Here is a 25802-nt window from a genome sequence, read left to right as displayed (position 1 = left end):
GGAATTTTTAACCAGATTGTTTAATGAAATTTTGGAAAGTCAGAGGATGCTTGAGGAGTGGAGAAAAAAGTGTTTTGGTACCTATCTTTAAGAATAACGGTGATGTGCAGAGTTACAGTAACTACAGAGGGATAAAACTGATCAGTCACAGCTTGAAGTTATGGGAAAGAGTAGTGGAAGCTAGGCTAAGAAGGGAGGTGATGATTAGTGATCAGCAGTATGGTTTCATGCCAGGAAAGAGCACTACAGATGCAATATTTGCTCTGAGAGTGCTGTTGGAGAAATACAGAGAAGGTCAGAAGGAGTTGCATTGTGTCTTTGTGGACTTAGAGAAAGCATATGACAGGGTGTCTGACAGGAGTTGTGGTATTGTATGAGGAGGTCGGGAGTGGCAGAAAAGTATGTAAAAGTGGTACAGGATATGTACAAGGGTAGTGTGACATTGGTGAGGACTGCAGTGGGAGTGACAGATACATTTAAGGTGGAGGTGGGATTACATCAAGGATCAGCTCTGAGCCCTTTCTTATTTGCAGTGGTGATGGACAGGTTGACAGAAGAGATTAGACAGGAGGCCCCATGGACTATGATATTGGCAGATGACATTGTGCTATGTAGTGAGAGTAGGGACCAGGTTGAGGAGACCCTGGAGAGGTGTAGATATGCTTTAGAGAAGAGAGGAATGAAGGTTAGCAGGGCTAAAACAGAACATATGTGTGTAAATGAGAGGGAGGGTAGAGGAATGGTGGGGATGCAGGGAGTAGAGTTGATAAAGGTGGATGAGTTTAAGTACTTGGGATCAACAGTTCAGAGTAATGGTGAGTGTGGAAGAGAGGTGAAGAAGAGAGTACATGCAGGGTGGAATGGGTGGAGAAGAGTGTCAGGAGTGATTTGTGACAAACGGGTACCAATAAGAGTGAAAGGGAAGGTCTACAAGAGAGTAGTGAGACCAGCTATATTATATGGGTTGGAGATGGTAGCATCGAAAAGGCAGGAGTCAGAGCTGGATGTGTCAGAGTTAAAGACGTTAAGATTTGCACTGGGTGTGACTAGGATGGACAGGATTAGGAATCAGTATATTAGAGGGTCAGCTCAGGTTGGACAGTTTAGAGACAAAGCAAGAGCGGCGAGATTGCATTGGTTTGGACATGTGCTGAGGAGGGATGCTGGGTATATTTGGAAAAGGATGCTAACAATGGAGCTGCCAGGTAAGAGGAAAAGAGGAAGGCCTAAGATGAGGTTTATGGATGTGGTGAGAGAGGACATGCTGTTGGTGTGAAAGAGCATGATGCAGAGGACAGGAAGAAATGGAAACAAGATGATCCACTGTGGCGACCCCTAACGGGAACAGCTGAAAGAAGATGATGGTAGGTGCGGGGGCTAAACACTTTCTGTATCACTAACACAATTTAGATAAACTTGGTCTGAATATAATGGAAGGGTTTTTGTTACAGGATCACAAAACGAAACCTGCCATTTCCATCTTGTGATCTGTTTTTAACTTTCATTATTTTAGTTTTTTGATAAGTGTCTTTGTTCTATGCCAGCACTGAACAGTCTTGACTCTAAGTTTCTGCATTTTGGTGACTATTCATAAAACCATGGATAGACACAAACACACGTAGAAGGAAAGATAAACTGATAGACTCCTCTAACAAACACAGAAGCAAAAAAATGTTATTAAGGCAAGAGATAAACAAAGTTAAAGCAGTCATTATGATCAGGTGGGAACACCATCCCATAAATATGATTCATTCCCTGCACCACCCTGGAAGGTTTACACCTCCACATCCCTACTAATTACGTTTACTAATTCTGAGATTGCACAATCCTTGGGAAGGGGTATATTTTCCAAATTAGAGGACTGTCAGTCTCACACACCTGTTGACAAAACAGATGTCGAAGTATGGGAATTTTTTATTAATAAGAACACTCCCATATACATATATACATATACATTTTGTGTGTGAGAGACTTTGCAATATTAATCACTATGAATCTTGGAGTATTTTTTGAGAATGGCTTTCTATACATGGGTGCAATAACAGACCCATCTATCATTTACAAACAGCAGCATGTAAAAAGTGAGTAATGAATGTACAAGTGGAAGGACCAAGGAAACAAACTGCTGCACGTAAAATACACAAATAGAAACTTTCTGAAATAAAATACTTGTTTTTAAACTGTGAGAGATAAGCACTTTCAATCGCAAAAATACATGAATTTCAGCAGATAAACATTACTGGAAGTACACACACAATTTGTAACGTTTGTGTTCAATCACATGACTGCCAAGCCCCCAAGAAATGAAGCATCATCTTAAAGGAGCCACCACAAAGAAATTTACAGCATGTAGCACTGACTCAATTCAATTGGCAAAATCTGCAAACAAGGCAAAATATATAAAAAAGTATATATATATATATATATATATATATATATAGATAGATATCGTATAAAATTCATTCCCTATAAAATCAGAAATGAAGACAATAGTATGTACAAATATGTAAAATATATACCCTGTATTTAGGGCTCATCTTTTCCGTGCTTTTAACTTGAGCAGACATGCTATTGAAACATGTTCATTGAGTCCAGGCCAGTTATTGGCATTCAGACGCAACTGCTAATATAGTTCACGTTTTTCTAATAATAAGGTCCATGGAGTTTCATTACTGTTGGAAGGCATTTGTTCCAAAATACAAAATTTAAAGCTTAGGAAAGATGAGCCCTAAATACAGAGTTTATATTTTACATATTTTTACATACTGATTTTATATGGAATGCATTTTATACTATATATATATATATATATATATATATATATATATATATATATATGTATATATATATATAATTTTATACTATATATATATATATATATATATATATATATATATATATATATATTTATATAAAAAAAACATTTTTAATATATTTTTCCTTCTTTGCAAATTTTGTCAATTGAATTGACTCAGAACCTTATCACAACTACAAAATCATCCACATTTTCTTACCAAAGCTCTCCAATGTACCATATATGATCTACTTATAAAATACAACCTCCATAACCTTGATAATCAAAATTTAATGCTTAGCTTAAAATTAAACAATTGTCACGGAGACTCCTTACAATACATTCATATTCCAAACTACTGGCACTCCCTCCTCTATGAACATTTTCAGAGCTAGTCAAAAAATGGACCTGCCCATGCAATTTTCTCTACTGATAATATCAATTACTCCCTCTTCCTCAATCAGCTTTATAATCTGGTCACCTACATTAATGCATCCCCAAATTAAGCTTGCAGCATTGTATTTTAACAACCCTCTTCCTTATTCTGCTTTTTCAGCACTACCCATACACAGCCTATCTTCTCCCTACTAAACTGCACCTCCTGTCTATCAGATTCATAACAGTTCCTTCATAACTCACAGCTAATTATTGTGTTTGATATAAGCATTTAATTTATATTGTGCAATTTACTATACATCAGTTTACTTGATTTGATGTCTAGCTACTTGGAACTTTTCTCTCTGGGCCTCTGCTGAAAAGGGCATTTTAAGCCCAGTTAGATTAAGCCATTTAACAAATGCAGATCAATCAATCAATCAATAAACAAATAAATCAGATTTGGAATATGCAGGGGTAAAATTAGCCCCTATCACAAATCTCTTGTAGCGATAAATTACATTCAGGGTTGTAGAGAAACTCATTTAAACAAATGTTTAACTGATCTTACTGTTATACTCCAAAACATCCATACTATAACACCCAGATCCCTGTTGGTAATACTTAAAGCCTCCAGTTTTCATGTGTAGGTGCACATAATGCCTGGAAATCCAGGCAAAAAGCCTCTAACATAGGTTTAGAGTATATCTAAGTAATAACAGCTTAAAACGATTTTCTAGGAAATATGAACATGACACTCAGTTAATGAGCCACAGCTAACCACTGCAGGATTCCTTGGAGGTTTTTGACAAACAGTAAATAAAGGTGTTGAGATTTAGGAGAGGTTGTAATTAATTCAGAAATTAAGCCATTTCACAATTACAGTGCAAATAAATCTCTTTCTTAAAATTCACTTTGGGATCATGATGAACTTTGGCATAATATAAAGAATATGAAAAATTCTGAAAAAATCTCCAGCTAATATTCTCCCATATACCACAGATTCACCCCACTCTCCTTACATACCTGCTTATATGTTTTGACTCAAAAGCTTCCATAAGTGGCTTAAAATATACCCAACATTGGGAAAAACAAGCCTTAAACTGATTTAAGTCAGTTAGAACTGCCTTGTCAAAGTTCAAAACTTTTGGTGGAGAAAAGGTTGAATGAAAGAAGTTTAAAATTTTAACTGTCACATATCCAGTAAAGTAATACTACTTGACTTGAGAGAAAAGTCTTGCATTCATTTTTCTGTAGAATTAATTTTAATCTGTAACTATGCCCAGATTAGTCATCATCATAAATCCTCACTTTCCCACTTCTATGTGGGGTAAGGGTGTTCCATAGGTTAATACTAGGCTAACTGCCCTTGTGGGCCATTTTAGACCTAGCCAATTACCCCATGTGAGAATCAAACCCATGGCAACTGTTGCCATCTCTCTAAATTCAAAGCCTTTCTCTTAACATCTCCATCAGTCATGCAACCGCATCTGTCTTTTGACTTGACATCCTCATCTCTTCTTGCCTTCTCCCTGTCTCTTCCAAACCCAGTTTACTAAGCTAACTTTATGCTCTCTTGCACATTTAACAAAACCACCATAACACATTCTCCTTGAATTTCACTGTAATTAAACTACTATGACTTCTGCTCTGAAGTTTGTGTGCCATACAGAAGCACTACTTACACCATTGTTTCATATACCCTACTTTTCAACTTGTGTAATATTTTTCTGTCGCACAATACTCACGCACTTTGTGTTAGGTGGCTGCAGCATCTCAGATTCTAGCTTGGACTTCCTCATTCAGAGTTCTTCTCAAACACATCCCACAGACACTTGAAGCTGTTTATCTGTTCCAGTGTTTCCTTCTTCTTCTTCTTCTTTCGGCTTTTCCCGGTTAGGGGTTGCCAGAGCGGATCAGCTGTCCGCTCATGATTGGCAGTGGAGTTTTACGATGTCGAGTTGCCAGCCCGCTGCCCAACCTTCAACAGAAGGCATGCACACACTCAAACCTAGGGCCAATTTAGAGTGTCCAATCCACCTACTGCATGTCTTTGGGATGTGGGAGGAAACCAGAGCACCCGGAGGAAACCCACGCGACCACAGGGAGGACATGCAGACTCCACACAGAAGGCACCCCAGCCGAGAATCGAACCAGAGAACCTCTTGCTGTGAGGCAGCAACGCTAACCGCTGCACCACTGTGGCTGCCCCATTCTATCTAAATTTGAAAAGTTTTCCCCATTTGCTGCCATGACTACGGTTTCGTTCATTACTGATTTTATTCTATACTCCTTCAGTTTTGCATTCCAGTCCCCATATCACTTGTTGATGTTTCTTTTCAGGGTCTTCTTGTAATCTCACATCATGTGCAGACAGCAGCTTTGTTGATCTCTGACCAGTTTTTGCTGATGTAGTCCATCATCAGTATGAACAACAGCTCAGGACAGAGCCCAATGCATGCCCACTCTCACTGGGGACCCATGTCCAAATTATTTGCATAAAAATAAAGAGCATTTCAGAAATATTTAAACAGAAAGTAAATGCATCTTTTACTTATTCCTATTTACTGATCAACTGCATGAAAACAAATCAATGTGTTTGGGTTTCCTATACTTCCAAGTCCCACATTTGTTATAACCTTGCTCTTTAAAAAGACAGCCAGGTAAATTCTGTATATGCTCTTACTTTTTCTACTGCATTAACCACACCAGTCTACTCCAAGTTAGTGCCAACATGATAGAAAAGGCTTAATCAGTAAGTATATCTATCAGAGGTGAAAGTGTTTCAGCTACACAGAACAGATTTTAAGGGGTCACGTTTATGCTTGCATTTATCAGATCCCGCTTCTTAAAGTCAAACATAACTATTTCATCAACCACTCATGAAATTATCATGCCAGTTTTTACAATGTAAACAATGTTTTTTGTTCCCCAATAGACTTTACATTCAATGTGCAGGTTTGCCTACTCATTTTTTACAACAATTCATGATGGTGAAGGGTCAGAATAAGGCACGACTCATTAAACTTAGAATGAGCTCATTTCTTCAGCCCCATTTCAGCTGTAATTACGTAAATAACAACGAAAATAACAGTTGGGTGTTTTCATGTATCACAATGGTCTGAAAGTAGTTTCATTGACTGGCTAAGGATTGAAATCAGGCTACTTCAAAGGCACATTCAGTTAAGTAATGCACCATACACTGTGACAACAGAACCTGTAAAGTTCCCTGCATTACTGCTCTGAGCACGCAAGTAGATGATTCCCTATCTAAAATCTGAGACATGTTTTATTAAGTAACATGGAACAATGGGTCACTGCTCAACCACTAGTCAAGACTGTAGAGTTTTGACCCCATCAGCTGACACTGCTAGGTTTTCTATTTTAAAATGAACGTTTCACATGTGCTGTCACATTACTTACATTTACTGTGCTGTGTATTATCTATCTTCAGCATTATAAAATCTCAAAGAATATACTTCTGCCAAAGAAAAAAATGTCATTGCTGTGGTAGTGTTCTAATGTATTATTTTCTTTTATGTAATACGACTGAGGCATACAAAACAGAGGCAGGTGTACTTACACGAGGAATGGTTAAACACAGGAACAAAATGAATTCAGAATTAAGCATATGACTTAACCAGCAGTCAGACTGATGGAAAGTAATTATCTAAGTGTCTTTTTACCCAATATTTCACTTCTGAAACAAAAGTCAAACAAAAACAAAAAAAACTTACTAGTAGAAAGCCACTGGTTTCCTGCTGTTTTACATTCTCCAAATTATCAGACACTGCTTCCCGAGTTGCCACATTATAACTATCAACTTCATCAGAATGTTCTTCCATCTCTTTCAGAGTCTCCTCTTCTTTAATCTTGAATGACACGATGGTGTCGGATACTGCAATGTGTGTATCCATAACATTACTTTTAATGCATTTAAGATTTTCTTTCATCTCTTTCAGAATTTGTGCTTGTTCATTCTTAAGCTGTTGAATGAGTTGCTGTTCCTTGTCATGGAGAAACTGGTGCAGTTTTGTAAACTGTACTGTAATGTATTGTTCCAAACTGGAAGCATTTTCCTGGAAAACAAGAAATATAGAAACAATCATGTTGAATGTCTGTACGTTACAGTGTCAGCTGCATCCATACATCTTCCTGCTGCAACAGAATGAATTAAGGTCAGTCCACTGGTATGCGACTGCAAAACTGGCGATGTGGAAAAAAGACTGATTTCATTAGTATGATTGGAAGAGGACAGGTCAACCACCAAGGTGCCCCTACCACAGACTATGAGTCACTGCAAGTGATCATTGTATACTCAGATATGTAAAGCTAAGACAGGAAGAGAGGCAGAGCAGAACCACAATGGCTAGGCCATGACCTCGGTCACAGTAACAGGGGGAGGTCCCACAATCAAGTTTTGCTGGGGTACAGAATACATTTTCAATTAAGAGAACTAATAAACCACCCGAATACAAATTTTGCTCCTCCAAAAAAAAAAAAAAAACTGGCAAAAATAAGAAGCATTTTCTTTAATAAACAAATTGAAGGAAAATTATTTTTCTGTCTTGCAAATGCAGCATTTACAATAGTACAACACCATGTCTGACATTGTTCTTTATTACCACAATGGTGTTCCTCAAGATTCCATTTTAGGGTTGATACTATTTTAAGTTTATATAAAAATTGATTTTGGCAGGATCTTCTACAACCAAAAACCACATTACATGATAATGGCATTCTTCTTATAAAGATGTGAAATACAACAGAAATTAATTTTTGACATGTTGAACTGCTTTGTAATTGCTGCTCTGTCAACACGCTGTCCTGTAACAGCCCCCCCCTCAAAATAGACCATTATACTTGTTATAGCAAAATGGCACTCTACCATATCTGTGCAATAATGATCTTTCCTTCGGTAATCTACTTTCTGCTTCCACTAAGAAAAAGAACTTACAGATTTTAATTGACCAGACTGCTTTCCAGACAACCTTCCAAGCTCACACAAGAATAGCAACTTCTGAGGTCCTACAATCACTAACAGTCGCCTGCAAAATTTCGAATATATTGACTTTTATGGCCAACAAGCCACTCAGTATTAATGCCTTACTGCCTAGGTTAGATTATGGCTTGCTAATTACTCCTACACTATTAGATTATCACCCTGCACTTTTCAGAATATAATGAATTAAATAGTAAGGTTTATTTACCTGGTTAATAGCACAGAACATCACTGCAATATTACTCAGAAAGCCAAAAGTCTGCCTGTAACTGATACACCTTCATTTTTACTGAACTCCTCAATTTATTAAATTACTTATTATGCAATACTATCTTCCTTTGGCAAATAAGTACTGGAAAGTGAAATACATTACTGCGGATAAAATGGTGACAAACCTCAATTTACATTGTCAAGTTGCAAAACAACTTTCATTAAATTGGACCCAGAGTTATCATTCAGTCTTCCAGGAAAATTAACTCAAGAGTAAATCTTAAAAATTTTAGAATAGGCTTAAAGACCATTTTGTGAAAGATTATAGATCTTTGCTTCAACTTAGCAGAATCATTTTGTTTACTAACAAATTATGTTGTTGCCCTACCTCCTAACCTCATATGAACATCTTAGCCTGAAATATCCACACTCCCTCAGTCAACACATGAGCTCACCTTCCCAAAACACTTTCAAACCTTTCTCTAACATAATCTCTTCTCCATCCTACCTTCATGCAAAGATTCACAGAAAGTTCCACTTCTCCTACTACAATCAGGTTAACAAAAAATCCTTACAGTTCCTCACCAAACCCTCGGACCTAATAAAAACACTTCTCCTCTCCCTTCTAGCAGGTGGCATTCATCCAAACCCTGGTCCTTACAACTATGCTACCCAAAAACCCCCATGTTCCCCTCCTTCTAGCCATGACTTACCCTCTAAACCCCCTAACTCTCTCTCCATAGCTCACCTTAACATCCGCAGCATTAATAATAAAATCGCTCAGCTCTATGCACTACTAGACATACATGCTTTCGACATCCTTTGCCTATCAGAAACCTGGCTCAATCCTACTACCCTAGACAATGAAATTACTCCCCCTGGCTACAATATCTTCAGACTAGACCGTATAGCCAAAAAGGGTGGAGGGATAGCTATTCTCTACAAAACAGGCATGCAAATTACTATCAAACACGAACAACCCCCCTCTATAAGTAATGCCGAAATCCTTATCTCCAAGCTGCACTTAATACACACAAAGCCATCAATATAATCTGCACCTATCTTCCCCCTGGAAATAATATTAGTTCCTTAGAAGAGATCCTTAGGTGGCTTTTGACTCAATTCCCACAATAAACCATAGTGCTAGGTGATGTCAATACAGACTGGGAAACCTGTAACTCTGCAGACCCTCCCACCCTCTTAAATCTTCATGGCTTTTCACAAACCATTCAAACCCCAAACAGAACTAATAAAATTAACAACAAAGAAAGCATATTGGACTGGATTCTAATAAATACTCACTCCCAAACTTATACAGTAGGGACACTACCTGATGATTTAAGTGACCACGCCTCACTTATCTAATCAGACATAAATCTACCTCCCCTAACCTAACCAAATGCAAGATGGTCAGATCAAATAAAAACTTTAACACTGAAAACTTCCTTACAGAACTAAATGCACGCAATTGGTCTCCTCTTAAACAACTGCCACTGGATGAAGCTGTATCGTACTTCAATTCCAGGTTCCTTTCTATCCTAGACTCTCAAGCTCCCTTAAGATCTATTAGAATTAAATCAAAACCTGCCTCTTGGCTTTCAAAAGATAAAGGAATAAAATTCTCCTGAAAAATAAACTCTAGACCAAATTTCGTAGCACAAAAGATCCCTCTGACCAACTTAACTTTAGACAAATAAGAAACTCCACTAAAAAGCTGTACTACTGGATAAAAGAAACTATTACTGCCATTTACAGCAAACCAACCAACATAATCCGCAAAAATTCTGGGCTGGCATAAACTCTCTCCTAAAGCCTGGCCACAATGACACCCCACACTCCCTACCCCCTAGGCACTTCTAAAAACAACCCAAAACAAACTGCTGATGCCTTCAATACCTTCTTCACTGAAACTGTCCAGTCTCTAGCTAACCAACTAGCCCCAAATATCTCCTCTCAGTCCCCCTCTACTAACACTTCCATTCCCACCTTTCAACCGCAACCTGTACCCACTTCACTTATTCATTCTCTTCTCCATAAACTTAAAACCTCCTCGCCTTCTGCTGACCTTTTTCCAGCTCAGTTTCTAAAAATTGCAGCCAATCCATTAGCCTATCCCATTTCCATTCTGATTAACAGAACCATTGTTGAAGGCTGCATTCCTTCACTTTGGAAAATTGCACATATCATTCTCCTGCATAAAGGAGGGACCTCTACAGAACTCTCAGACTACCGTCCCATAGCCTTACTCTCCCCCTTAGCTAAAATCATGGAGAAATGCATCCAAAAACAACTTCTTAAACACCTATTAAACCACAACCTACTAGCTGACTGTCAACATGGCTTCAGGCCTTACCACAGCACCACCTCAGACCTTCTTTCCTTTAATGACTGTAACAACAAAAACCGGAACAATAATATACTAACCTATGCTCTCTTTATTGACCTATCCAAAGCTTTTGATATGGTCAACCACCAGATACTATTAAACTTACTTAAAACTTTTGCCCTTGACTTTAGTGCAATAAAATGGTTCAAATCATATCTTCTTAACAGATAACAGGCAGTGCACTGGTAAAACAGCTTATCCAACCTCCTACCTATTACACTTGGAGTCCCCCAAGGATCAATACTAGGCCCCCTTCTGTTCTCAGTCTTCATCAATGATCTACATACCAGTCTGCCCTCTGCTACCTGTATACAATATGCTGATGATTCTACTTTGATTTGTTCTGCCACATCCCCATCCGAATTGCACTCTATCATCCAACAGACTTTCCAAAATGTTGAAAAATGGTTCTTAAACAGATGCCTAATCTTAAACCCCCAAAAAACCAAACTATTACTTTTCACCCCCACCCGAAAATCCTCTCCACTCAACTTCTCTGTCTTCTCTAGTAATGGCACCTACATATCTCCTGACCCCTCCACCAAGCTCCTCGGAGTAGAGATAGACAACAACCTATGCTTTGACTCTCACATTAACAGCACAATAAAACTAGTCAACAGAAAACTTGGCTCCTTTTTTAAAATTAAACCATTTCTTACACCACTACCAGAACTTCCATAGCACATACCCATTTGATTTCTACCCTACTGTACGCCTCCCCCATCTATGCAAATCTGTCCAAAACTAACCTCTCCGAGCTAACTGTTGCCTACAACAGTATTGCCAGATTTGCCTCTGGCTCTACCTTTAGAACTCACCACTGCCTAAACTTAAAACAACTAGGATGGCTAGAACTGCAGAATCTCATCTTATTTCACCAGCTGTCTTTAGCCCATAAAATCCTCTACAAACCTACCAGCACCCCTATACTCACATCTCTCATTAGCCCTTATTGTAATCTCAAAAGTCTGTGTTCCTTTAACAAACTTCTAATATCTACCTGTAAATCCAACAACTTAGCAGGCGATTCCTTGTTCTCCAACACAATTGGAAAAGCCTGGAGCTCCCTTCCTTCCAACCTCACTGCTCTCTCCACTCTTCCCAGCTTCAAATCCCAACTCAAAACTCACCTCCTAACTCACTGGCTCTGCCCCTGAACTCACCTCCTAACTCAATGGCTCTGTCCCTGCTCTAACCCTGACTCTGCTCCTAGAACTCTCACTTATCTTGCTTCAAATCTTTTCAAAAACTTACTACTAAATTTGAATTTTCCACGTGATGTTCTTATTTTGCTTATTGCGGATACTGTAAAAAATATTATTTTTTTTTCTCTGAACCAGATGCATAACTTTTTTTAATGTTAAATGCTTTTAATGATTAATGCTCAAGGTTTAATGTATTTCACTTGGAGCTTTTCTCCCTGGGCCTCTGCTGAAAATGGACATAAATCCAGTTGGACCAGCCCGGTCAACAAATGTAAAATAAAAAATAAATATGTTGTTCACAATATAATATCTGTAGGCATTATTTCTGTAAGGAATATTTGTTCATCTTGATCATAGGTTCATAGGTGGGTACTAGGCTATCGGCCCAAGGGCCTACGTAAGCCTAGTCAGCAAGGTACCTCCTGCTGATACTGCATTCTTGCCTCCACAAAATGTTAATATGTACATAGCTGTTACATCTGTAATCATTTGTGATGTATCAGCATTTCACAGTTTAATATTTTTGATGCATATGCCTCACAGCCTGGGATGTGCCTGAGAAAAAGAACCTCAGATAAGTAAACGGTTCTGCTGTGATCCAAATAACAACAAAGGAACAACAGTTACACATTCTGCACAGGGCCAGCTTTAGGTAAGTACCTGAATCATGGGTATAGATTTATGAATGTCTGGATCCATACTGAGGTAAGTACCTGAACCATGGGTATAGATTTATGAATGCCTGGATCCATACTGAGGTAAGTACCTGAACCATGGTATAGATTTATGAATGTCTGGATCCATACTGAGGTAAGTACCTGAACCATGGGTATAGATTTATGAATGTCTGGATCCATACTGCTTGAGAAACAGCTCTGTGACTAGGAATGACTCAAGTTGAACAGTAAATTTGGAGAACAGTTCTGGGATGCTGAACAGTTCAAACAAGTCTATGTAGAAGGAAACAGACCTTTGGAACATAACGCAGTCTGAAGCAGTGTCAGTGTTAGCGGCTCAACAGCCAGCGCACTTGTTTTTGGTGCAGAAGACTGTGGGTTTTATTCCCATACCAGGCAGATGGACTCCTGACATGGAAGAGCAGTTTAAGAGGGATGCTGCATTCCCAAGTGTGTCATCATTCGGATGAGATCTTAAACTGAGTTCCCGTCTGCTTTAGTTGGTTGTACCTCAGGTGAATACAAAAGATCCCATGGTACATATCAAAGAGAGAAGGGGTCCTTTAAAACAACATAAACAAAATATTACTTACAAAATATACACATTCACAGGTAAATATCCACACATTCCTATATACCCTCATTCTTCTTCTTCCATAACTGACACCCACTCCTTCCATAACCATAATGTAATTTTTTTTCACAATATATCAGCCAAAATCCTTGGCCCATTAAACAAAATTTCATTTACTCTTCAATTTCAAATCCATCCATACATCCTCATCCCCCTTTCCCCATTTTTTCAGAAGGGGTCAGGGTGTCACTTAATTTCAAATAACCATTACTAAAGCAAATTCTTACCTAACTTTCTCACAAATTATTTCTTCTTGTTTTTAAAATATCCACACATAATCATATTCATACCTATATTATTTGCATCATTAATATTCTCATTTTTTTCTTCAAATACATTTTTTCCAGAGTTTAACGACTTTTACATTTCAGAAAACATACTCTGTTGTCCCTTCTCTCCATAAAATAAATGCACTTTTTCAATTTTTTTTTATATGGCATATATTACCAGTCTCCACAGGAATGCCTGTCAAACTAAATGAAGGAAAAACTGCTATACTAAGAGTTTAATGTTTTTTAACACTTCTGGTAAAATGTCCCATGGATTTACATAATAATATTGTTTTTTTATATTATTGTACTGCACCTTTCAATTCTTCTTTATATAATCAGTTTTCATTTTCCATGTTAATATTTTTTTTTCTTGATCATTTTTAGTTTCTTCATTTATATAATCTTTATCTTTTTTCTTATTTTCATTATCTGCAATTTCTTGTATTTACATTTAAATGTTTTTACTGTTAACTTCTCATTTCTTCACTTACCCACTTTAATACTATATACAAGTTTAAAGATACAGAATAAACAACTGGATTTAATAAACAACTGGATTTAATAAACAACTGGATTAAATAACCCTACTCTCCCTTCATCTTCACTGATATGCAACACAACTCTTTTCACTGGGTTTAATCTTGAATCCCATATGAAAGAAAACAATAATTACACAATTTCGTTTTCATGTTTTCTGGAATCATATAAACATTTGACATATATGGCATTTCTCCATTAAACAGAATTCACCAGATAAACCTTTTTTGTGTATGTTAATCTAAGTCTTCCACATAAAAGAAATCAAAGAAATACATCTTAAGAAACTCCCACATTGCCTCATAACTACATAATTTTCCCTAAATTTTATCTCTAACAAAGGTACTTCATTTATTGAAGAACACACCCTTCCAATTTTCACATCACCCAAACTCTTACTTTTATCTTTATTCAAGGTCCATCCTTTTTCACTTAAACATCCTTTAAGACAAAACAACTCTTCCCTCATACATACATATTTTATTCTTAATAATCACAACTATATCATCTGCATGTGTCAAAACTACTGGACTCACCCCTTCCTTTTGCATAACATATCTAGCATCTTTCATTTGATTATGTTTCTTTAACCATTTAATATGGAAGAATGCATGAGCATGTGATTTGTGTTTATTTAAATGAGCTGATTTATGTTATGGCTTCAATCTAAAGAAGCCAAGGAAAACATTGGGTGAAACTGCTAAGTGTTGCATTGCGTTTTAAACTATTAAATTTAGAGACTGTCACTACGGCTGGCAGGGGCATTTTTTGTTATTTTCTTTTGGTTGGTATGTGGTTTTACACTCTTTGAGTGTTTTTAACTTGTTTATTTTTTTTTATCCCCTGCCATTCGTTGTTATGGTCCTGCTATGGAGAAGCTTATTGGAGAGTTGAGAGGACTTGTGTCAATGTTAAAACAACAAATCCATGTTCCTGCTGCTGCTGTGGGCTCTACCACTTTGACATCTAGTCAGATCACCTTACATACCCCTTGCAACAGTTCTCAAGTTATTGAGAATGGATTTGACTCAAACAACCAAGGAATTAATGTTACAGTAAGACGCTGTCCAGTTAGATTCTCAGCTAGAGCGTCTGGTGCGTGGTGACATGCGTGAATGGGCGTACCTTCGTTGAAGGTTGTGCGTCAGGGCTGGTAACTTGGCACTTAAAAATCACTTAAAAATCAACTACCAATCATAGTGGACCGGAGTTCCGCTGTGGCGAACCCTAACCGGGAAAAGCCGAAAGACACAACAGCATTATCATGAACGCTGATTGAGAAGCAGACTGGGTTACTGCAAAAAGTCTTGTCATTTTCTGCCTTCTAAATCAACAGATTTGAAACAAACCATCACAGATTTAAAGGGAAATACATGAAAGTTAAATTTAAAATTCATGTTTAAAAACAATGAACCTCCGAAAATGGCAAATCACTCCACGACCACACAACTGAGAAGCAAACTGGAATGAAAAACAGAGACAGCCCGTAATACACCAAATACTTTTTAATCTGATTAAAATGAAACAAAATAACATGGAAATCACAGAGATTAAGTGCTTTCATACCACTAGGGGATCTTCATCAGAATGCCTTCATTTATCCCGTTACTCTATTTATACTCAAGTTAGCTAATGTTTATCCCAATTTTGATTGATTAAACAATATACAAAATTTAGAGAGACATACACTAAAAAACAGTATGTCTGTTCTAAGTTTTTAACATGAGTGGACATGTAATATAAACACATAGCAATGCACCACAGATTGTCAAAAAAAGAATACAAATATGTAATAAATTTATTAAACTCATAAAAACATTCTCTAAACACGTCTCAATGAATTTATATTGCATAAAATATTGAATACTCCTTTACCTAAAACTTACAAATCTATTATTATGATGATTATCATTTAAATCCATGGTTTAATTTACCATAGCTCTTAAATGGAGTGATGGTTACAAGGCATTACTGTCATTTAATCTTGGGGGGGACATTCAACCCAGTTTGCCATATTACCTCTTTATATTACAAAATAATTCTCCCAATTTCCCCTCCACTATTTCTACTATACCAAACAAAATCTTCTTGTACTTACAGTAGTTATCAGAATCTACTTGTGATTTGCTGTTGACTGTTGATGTTAGATCTATATATATGGTCTCTGCCCACGACAATGGAACAGAATAGGTCAGTTATATGTTTAAATCAAAAACAAACCCAAGCTTGGATAAATGGTTAAAACAATCAAAAACCAAATACCAGAAATAGAAGGAATGCTAACCAAATGTCTTCCAGTGAAACTGAGTGCTTTCATCTCACTTTTATTAGAGACTTCTTCAGGATATATATGCTTATGTAAGAAGTAAAATATAGTGGAAGAAATGTCAGTTTTTTATCTGATTGCATGGATTTCACCTTGTGACATCATCTTGTAGTTTGAAGGCAAATATTTTCAACAGAAGAAAATTATGACTGTGGGGTACAGGATGGCTGCAAAGTATGCCAATTTCAAAGTTATTAAGGGAAAATAACATTCTCAAACTCAGGGCTTATAATTGTTACAATGACAAAATATTTTTAATTAGGAAGGTAGTGAAGAGGAATTGTGTGAATTTATGACAGTAATTAAGGGCATCACTTTTTTTTGCACTTCACATTTTACAGACGTTAATTTTTGGATGCTGAAATGTACAAGAATTGTGACAAAAATATGTAGCAAATGACTATTAGTCACAAAAAGTAATGCAAGTAATGCTTTGCTGCACTACCAAAGCATGCAATCTACTTATGTTGTGGAAAAATTGGTTAAGAGCCAAATTATTAGGATGAAACAGTTCACAAGTGAGGATAAAGACACAAAGTCTAAGCAGTTTATATCATGGGTTTGTGGCCAATGGTTTATGCGATTCCCTTAAAAAAAATAATAAATAAATGGTAATTTTGAGATGTTTGACAGGTTCACTATAGTTTTTCTCAATCTATTTAAGCTGTGATGTTTGTGTTTAGCAAATTTTGAGTCAAGTCCTCAGCATGGACTCATACAAGACAATTAACATCAGAACAGAAGCCAGAATGAGATGGACACTGGTATTCAACAAATATAGGACTACTTGGAAAATTCTCCTGGGAGTTTGTACCTCACAAGGTAAGCACACCCATAAGTTATGAATTACTACGCATTTCGCAAATTCCTTGAAAAACTACTTGTACAACTGTGCTTAACAAAGACATGGGCTTCGGAAACCACTGAGGATTCGTCAAACTTGTAGTATTTATTCCTTCTTATTCTGGTGTTTATATCATCAGATTTAGCATTGTTGGGAATCAGAACCTATTGTTAGCAACTGACAGGTATAAGGCAGAGAATGAATCCTGGAGGGGAGTCCAAACCTATACAGGACGAATACATATTCGCAACATAAACAGACCTATAGGTAATATGGAGGACTGGAAACTAAAATATCTGCATGTATTCGGAATGTGGGATGAAATCTGGGCACCAGCAAAAACTTTGTTGTATAAAAGGAGGGCATGCAGACTCTGCAAAGAAGGTCCCCACCTGGAACTGGACTGGAGAACCAATAACTCCGTTGTGGCAACAACACTGACCTCTGCACCTCTGGGCCACTAAAATCAGATTTAAAATCTCAACTGAAATTATTTGTGAAACAGAAAAACTGTTTTATGTTTTCCTCACACATCCTAATAGCTTTATCTACAGTCTTCATATGATTAGCACTGCTAACTATTCTGTTCAAATAATTTTCACACAAACGGATCGATCTTAAAAAAAAAAAGAAGCAGATTACATCTTCCTTCAGTAATTCCTCTGATTTTCTGTCTGATTTAGTGACAGTATACTTTCACAGTTCCAGGGGTTCCAAAACAGTTATCCCCCTTTCTACATCATTATTCCAAAATCATGAACTATGACAAAGTCAGACACTCCTCACTCACAACATGTAAAATGCACATGCTGCAAAATTAAAATAATATGAGGCAGACTTACAAGGCTCAGCAGTTGTCCCTGTGCTTTTTTTTTTTCACTGCCTATTTGCAGTCAGTTTACTTACCTCTATGTCCAGGAATTCCTTTTCAGTCTTGTACTGCAGATCTTTAAGGTCCTTGACTTCTAATTGCAAAGATGACAGGGCCATTTTTAGTTTGTCCTAAGGATATTTAAAAAAAAATGAATAAGAACATGTATTGCAAAATATTATGCTCACTTTACATACACAACAGATAGAAAATGTTACATAGGGTACTGAATTAATGTGTGTTTAAAAAAAGAACAAAATAGACATACAGAGAGTGCTGTGTACTTTGCAACAAGTGATGAATAAGAAAAGACGTTACATATTTCATACGAACTGGATTACGCAGTACAAGATGAGCATGTACTTTAATCTCACGTTTTAAGGGCAGCAAGAGGGATAAATCCTAAGAAAGGGATATATTGTTATCATGTATTCCCAATGGAGGTGGAGCATACACTGAGGTAAAAACTATGGAATCGTTGCCCTGTGTAGCAGAGGCCTAGTCAGACACAAAAATGGGCAAAGGCAAAAGATGCCCTAGCCACTACATTTGCCCATTTTACTACCTAAACGGCAGTTTGCTTACCGTATCTCCCCAGAAACATATTTCCTCCAGTACCTATATCATTAGCTTACACAGAAAGTGAGCATATCATTTTAAGTACAAAGTACAATGCAGGCAAAAAGTTTGAGAATGTGACTGGCCTCTCTTGTGCAATGAAAATGAAGAGGGGGACAGACTATAACAAGAAAAACTGCAACCACGGGTCTTTTTGTGACTCTAGTAAGAAAAAAGAATTTAGTAATGTGTTATGCCCTTATGATCACTGTACTACTCATGTCCTTATTTGACTTATTAAGATATAAAGTCTAACCACATGGCATCCCTTACCTTCCAGGATCCCCCAAGGTAAACATATGCTTGGCATCTGCATTTTGAATTCTATAATTTTCACTCTACAGCTGTTTAGTAACCATGCGTACATGTGTAAATATGATTTCCTGGGATTATGCTTGAAATGCCATCACCTTTAGATAAAGCCGAATCTTCTCCCTCCCAATTACATTCCTCCCTGCAGCTGGCCATCAGCTGACACTCCTCATTCAGTGTCAGCTGGACCCACCTTAGCCTCTCCAAGGCTGTACCCAACCCACGTCCAGGACCGAAGGGAAGGAGATCGAGGAATATGGGGCAGTAGCAAAACTGGAAAAAAAAACAGAAAAATAACTTATATAATCAGTACGTCTAAACTATTTAAGTGTTTCGATCTCACTTTATGTAGTAACAAATATTACTCCTATCAAGAATAAATGAAGAAATGTGGGAGCCATAAAGGGGCAAAGAATGGAAATGTACTGTTTAGGTTATCCAGTGCAGCTTTGTATCAAATTTAAACAGATCATGCAAATAATTTGATGAATTTTTCCTCCGACATGAGTAGTACAGAGTTTTGTGGAATAGATCTTACATATTTTTCTTGGCTGGCTGTGCATACATGGTGGAGTTTTTTTACCACTGGGTAATAGGCTTTGATCTGTCAAAAAAAAATTGACCATAACTTGTATTCATATTTAAGAATATACTAAGCTATATCTAACACCAAATATCTGTCAGCTATGAAAAAGTGCTTTCACTGAATAAGCCAAGTAGTGGACCCAAATTATTAAACCTTGTTTTAGCCACAACAAAAAGACTGAGAAAAGTTTAACTAGCCTGTAAGTGAAGTAAATTATGTGTGTAGTTTACTTTACTAAGCAAAAAACCTATATGCAATGATGATCTTTGAATAAAAGCTTCATAAAACATTATGTAAAGCTCATATGTGAGACAAATGTTTTTGTTGTGTACCTAATACATGTAAATAACATTTAAAGTTAGAAGCTGTAGCTCAGATTAGCAAAAAAGAAACAAAAAAAATCAAAATTTTAGTCAAAGAAAACCATACAATATGCAGAATATATTCAAAGTTATTGCAGAAAATATGTGATCAGCAGTTTTTAAACAGAAGGCTGGTACAGGAAAGAAAAATACAAAATTATTTGTATTTAAAAAAACTTATTCAGTGTTTACAGTACAGCCGCTCTGGATGATATGGGATGGGAGTGTGTTCTCATAATGACTTTTTGGTGCTGCAGTCAGAGCTGGCCTTAGCAATTGAGGAGTCCATTTGGGGCCCCCCTCAATTGACCTAGCCCATTTACCAGGCCAACCTTCCCTCCTTTTCCTGGCTTACTGGACTTAAGATTAGGCATCAGGAATATATGCTATTACTTTGCGTTAAAAGTAAAACAATATGTTTTTATTAGCGTCTATTTTGTTACAGGGCATATTAAAACAGAAGCAAATTATTGGAGTCCTGGATTACCTCCATATCCAACATCTTCTCTAGTTCCAATCCTGTATTAGGGTATGCTTAATTCACTCAAGCACACCATATGGGTCCTATCTGACAGTGCACTGAGGCCCTGTGCCTCGTGATACTTCATCAGGTAGGTGCACCTTTGTTTGGCAGTAAACAAGTCCACATACCCATGCAGTATTACCCACATCCTGAACCAGTGTGGTACATAACTACACACATCCCCATTTAACCTCCCCACATTTTATTTCTTTACTTTTTCTCTCTTTTTTGCCCCCCTCAGTTAATTTCTTTCCCTCATTTGATTCATGCTTTACTCTCCTTCACACTCTAAGCTAAACAACAGTACATCGTGCATACACTTTGTTTTTTGTATATTATTTGCTCATTACAAACATTACACTATATCTCATTAATGCCTGGGTACCATGGAATATCATACCTCTATAGCAGCCTATACACGTCTTGCATTGCAAGTAGCAACATTTTCAGGAAAAATTACTCTTCACAGTGATAACAGTCAGTGCTTTCATAGTATTTCTCTAAATATTATAATATACTATTAATGCACACAAACCAAATATTATATTTTTTGATACATTTTCACAAATAGCCACATCTTAGAAATTATACAACCTAGACATATATTAGAATGTTTTTGTTAACCAGACATAAGCTTTCACATGACAGAAATAATTTCCTCTATGCATGCATGTTTAAGATATTTACAGAAATATGAAAACATATGCTTTGTGCTGCGGTAGCGTTGTCGCCTCACAGTAAGATGCTGTCCGGTGCGATTCTCAGCTAGAGCGTCTTGTGCGTGGAGACATGCGTGAATGGGCGAATCTTCATTGAAGGTTGTGCGTCAGGGCTGGTTAACTTGGCACGTAAAAATCAACTACCAATCATTAGCGGACCAGAGTTCCGCTGTGGCGACCCCTAACCGGGAAAAGCCGAAAGACGCAACATGCTTAATATTTCTGATATTTAGTTCATGATACCTTTTTTATATTCTCTTATTTCTTTTAAATGATGCATTAAATTTTATTGTTTTTTGTAAGGTATGCACTGTTTTAGATATATTTTTGAATGTATAGTATGAATGTTCTTGAGCAGTAGCTTAATTAATTGGGACATAGGAAATGATGTTATTAATTATGAATAGTAATATATATAAGCTCATGTTCTTTCTTATTTTTATATGGTCTGATGAAGCCTATATGGTGAAAGTGCTTACCGTGTTTTTAATAAAGGAATTTGTAATACATATTTACTGCATTCAGCAGCACTCATTGAAGAATTTGCTAGACTGCTTTATGCTCTTGAGACATTTACAGAACGGTCATGGTTTGCTCCTGTGGATGTACTTTGTCTTGGTTAATTGTTTTTTTTACTAATGAACAGTTGGCAAAATACTAGTTATAGGCTTAAATGAGATATAAGTTTATGACAGTGTACAGATACTCTCCTTGCTTATTTTACCGACTGAATTCTTGGTATCACAACTACTTATGATTGTTGTCACTTACAATACACATTATACCTCTCTGCATGCACTGTTTTAATTACCATTTATTGTTTCTTTGGTGGAATTTCTGCCTTGATGAGTCAGAATATTGTCTAGGTGGATTAGTGTGCTACCTTGGTTAACAAACTTTATATGCAAATAAAATAAATAAAAAAAATTTTTTGTAATTCTACAAAGTCCATCATTTTTGGGAAGTGCTGCAGACAATGCTACTAAAAAGCAGATTCGTTTTGAAATAGGAAACTTTGGTAAGCTCTGCCTCATCACAGCCCATAGCTCTCACCTCCCATGTGCAATGCCCTTCAGTGCTAGGAAGCATTAAACAGATGAGTAAGTGGAGCTGGATTAATGACTATGGGAAGACCGAGAAGACAGAGGTTCCAAAAAGAGTGCAAAATACATATCTAACATCTATTAGACATTCTCATCTCATTATGACCCTGTCCTTCCTTCATGGGCATCCAGTCACATCCTGCGCTTCCACTGACAGGGTTCGTTACCCAGTTAGTTCTCATATCTTGTTACAGTCAATGTGTTTTCTACACCGTTGAACTTCCTCAGCAATAAAAATAGTATTCATCTCAGACCTCCCCTTAGAAACAGCATTGCTCTCCCACCACCCCCACTTATAACCATTTCTGAAAGTTTATTTTAATTTATTTTTTGTTAAACTGGATAAGTGGACTAATACATGCAGATCTTTTTCAACGTTCTCCCGTATCACAAGGGCAACAGTAAAGATGGCATGCAGGGATATTTTGGCGTGGTCAACAAGCGTCAACTTTTAGCAGGAGGGAGGAAATCATAATCCATTATAGAAATCCAAAGGGATGTAGGCAGAACATGTAAAACCCCATTTTTTTCAGCTTTCCCTCAAAACTCTTTCACAGTCTTGTACATTCATTTTACATACATACTAATATGTCTTTGTATGCTCTTCATGACTGACTATTCTAAAGTTATTTCTTGTAATTGTATTCATTAGTAAAAGATCACAAATCCCATGTCAGGAAAACAGAAGGGAAAGAAAGCATTGTACCTCTCCACTGGTCTGCAAATTAAGCTTGGTCTTAGTAACTTTTGAGATAACTACAGAAAAACAGATGATTAATGCTACCAGTTTTTGATGGAAAACCCTGCTCAGTAACTTCAACCAACTCCGCAAGGAGTGTGAACTGCTAACAATGTAAGCCAGACAAAGGGGTATGACATTTTTGTTCCTAATTAAACTGGACTAGACACTGGTGCAGGACATGATGAGAGATGTTGTCATTTGCATTAATGAGACATGCAACTACTATGGGATCAAAAGTACCAGTAGGAAATGACCTTGCACTTTGCTGTAGTGTCTCTAAGCCATATTTTGGGCCATGTAAGGTATAATGAGTCTATCACTCCCTAGTCAGGGCCTCTTGAGGAAGCAGGGCCCTATTGGGCCAAATAAGTCCAAATGGTCTAAGGCTGGCCCTGGCTACACTTAGGAATACAAATAGAAACTGACGGCAAAGTGCACTGAAAAGGCAGACTTTGGCACCGGTTGAGGGTTTGTAAGAAGAAAGGTTGCTGAAGTAAAGTTACGTTATATTCTCCATCAGAGGTGTACCTAGGGTAGGGTAGGGCAAAGGGAGCAGCAGGTTTGGGTGAAAGACATTGTGTAGAGTGATCAGCAGATGCCAATGTTGTAAGAATGAAGCACAGACATTCAGAAACAAATTTCAATACTGCATTTGTGGTCATGAGTGAAGAACCAACGTGCTTTGTCTGTGGTCATATACTATTAGTAAGACCCTTTTGTTTTTATTGTAAGAGGCTTGCTGAAGTTACAGAGGAAAGACTTTTTTTGGCATGTGTGGTGTGTGTGTGTGTGTGTGTGTGTGTGTGTTGAGGAGCACCAGTTATGAGAAATGCACAGGGAATCAGATAACAAAAAACAGAACCATAATTAGACTGACTGAGAGGTCTGAGACATAAACATACCACTGTGTTTGGTACTGATGGTAATGTTCAGTTCTGTTGACAGTGTACTTCTCAAGTACTTTGGGCAAGAATTCTGGATAAAACTAAAAATCAGGGACAGTTTTTTTTTAAATATTACTCTAATTCACTTAAAAGGTTAATAAGATAGCAGGTTTTGCATAACCATGCATTTTCTGAGCAATAAGAATCATGAATCTCTACTGTCTGGCATTACTGACTAACCTCAACCTTCAATGACTACCAGGGACAGGGAAAACTCAGGGATGTTCTCCAAAATCAGGGACAGTTGAGAGATACAGCTGTCAGTGAGTGTGTCTGGTAATGAGGAAGGACAGAAAGGAGTTAACAATAAGTGAAGTAAGGGGTGCCTGGAGGCAGTATTTTACAAATTTTTGAACAGGGTAATGGGATGATGTCACAACTCAGTGGAATCCTGTAGCCTGTCTCATCAGCGGTGATTTATTTTGGTTGTTCATAAACAACATGCAACCAAGCAAAGGCTGAAAAATTATTTAAAACAACCACACAAACAATCCTAGTAACGGAAATCTCATTTTAGTAAAATCCTGCTCTTCAGCTAGAAGGCTTCTAGGTTAAAAAAAATGTTTCTTGTGCTTGCAGTATCAGAAGTACTTACAAAGCAAAAAAAGTGGCCACTAAATGGCAATTATTTGCTTATTACAGGTGTTGAACAGTCATTCCTCACGACATTTTAGCTAAAGTCTGGATATTTTATTGATTATTTGCCTTATTAACTGTCAAACTAAAACAGTGATCTACACATTGCTAAGTGACTTATAAATAACAGATGAATTAACTGTTGGGAGTAATTTCGCATAGTTTAACATTTCTCTCGCCATATTACCGCAAGTGCTTTGTGCTAGTGCTTTCTTTTAGAACACTACCTCTCATAACATGGAACAAATGTGAAAATGTGGAACACTTACTAACAACATCAACTAGGAAGTGCACAGGATGGTTAAAATGTGATAATTTACAGTCATAACAGGTTATGTTGATGATTTAATATGATTTAGCGTGAACTAACATGGATATCAATTAAAAATAAATAAATAATTTCCCAGGAAGCCTCCTGAATAGCATTAAAACATGACCAATCAGGAGGACCACCAAAATGACTGTTTAATGGCAGCCTCCAGACAGACTTCATGCCATATGAATGGAGGGCTGCAACTGTCACCCCTCTGCATAAGGGTAGGCCACGTAGAGACACCAGTAACTAGACACCGACAAGTCTGACTAGTCTCTTATACAAGGCCATGGAAAGAATGAATCCATACCGATACCTTCATCTAAAGTACCTCTGTTCAATCTAGGTCCCTAGAATGATGAGGTCTCCAGAACTGCACATACTGTTACATTTACTGCGCTTCTCAAACAGAGGCCTTCCTCTGTACCATTCCATCCAGTCTATGCCATAGAATGAGGTCTCCAGAAAGGCACACAGGACTCTACATTACATGTTACTATCCATAAATTAGGCAGGCTAAAGATTTTGTTTTGTTTTTTCAATCATATTTGTATGCATCTTATTAGCCCAACTACCTTTGCTGGTGCTCTCTAATACTGGTTGCTTAATTTTAGGTAATTAGATAAGACTACCCATGTCCCCTTCCTCACTTTGCTAATATTAAGACGTTCACACCACATCATGCACTCTTTTCCCACTTGTTTGCATGACAGACGCACCGTTTTGCATTTCTGGACAATGAATGCATAAGACTATATTTCTAATCCTGCCTGGTAACTTCTTATCCTTTCTGAACCTGCCTGTGTATCAC

The 25802-nt window shown here is 37.2% G+C and overlaps 1 protein-coding gene across 1 annotated transcript in view; it reads right to left on the bottom strand.

The window, feature by feature from the left end:
- LOC122792380 (zinc finger protein 84-like) overlaps positions 1-25802 on the bottom strand; it is a 400930-nt gene that overhangs the window by 373926 nt on the left and 1202 nt on the right. The window contains exons 2-3 of the mRNA XM_044060166.1: positions 18169-18264; positions 6907-7248 (exon numbers count right to left, since the gene is read on the bottom strand). Coding sequence (XP_043916101.1) covers positions 6907-7248; positions 18169-18264 — 438 coding nt within the window. The remainder of the gene's footprint in view (positions 1-6906; positions 7249-18168; positions 18265-25802) is intronic.

This window comes from Protopterus annectens, chromosome 1.part2 (genome assembly GCF_019279795.1).
Source record: "Protopterus annectens isolate FY-2018-M chromosome 1.part2, PAN1.0, whole genome shotgun sequence".
NCBI classification, from domain to species: domain Eukaryota; kingdom Metazoa; phylum Chordata; order Ceratodontiformes; family Protopteridae; genus Protopterus; species Protopterus annectens.
This window is presented reverse-complemented; position numbering and strand designations above follow the sequence as displayed.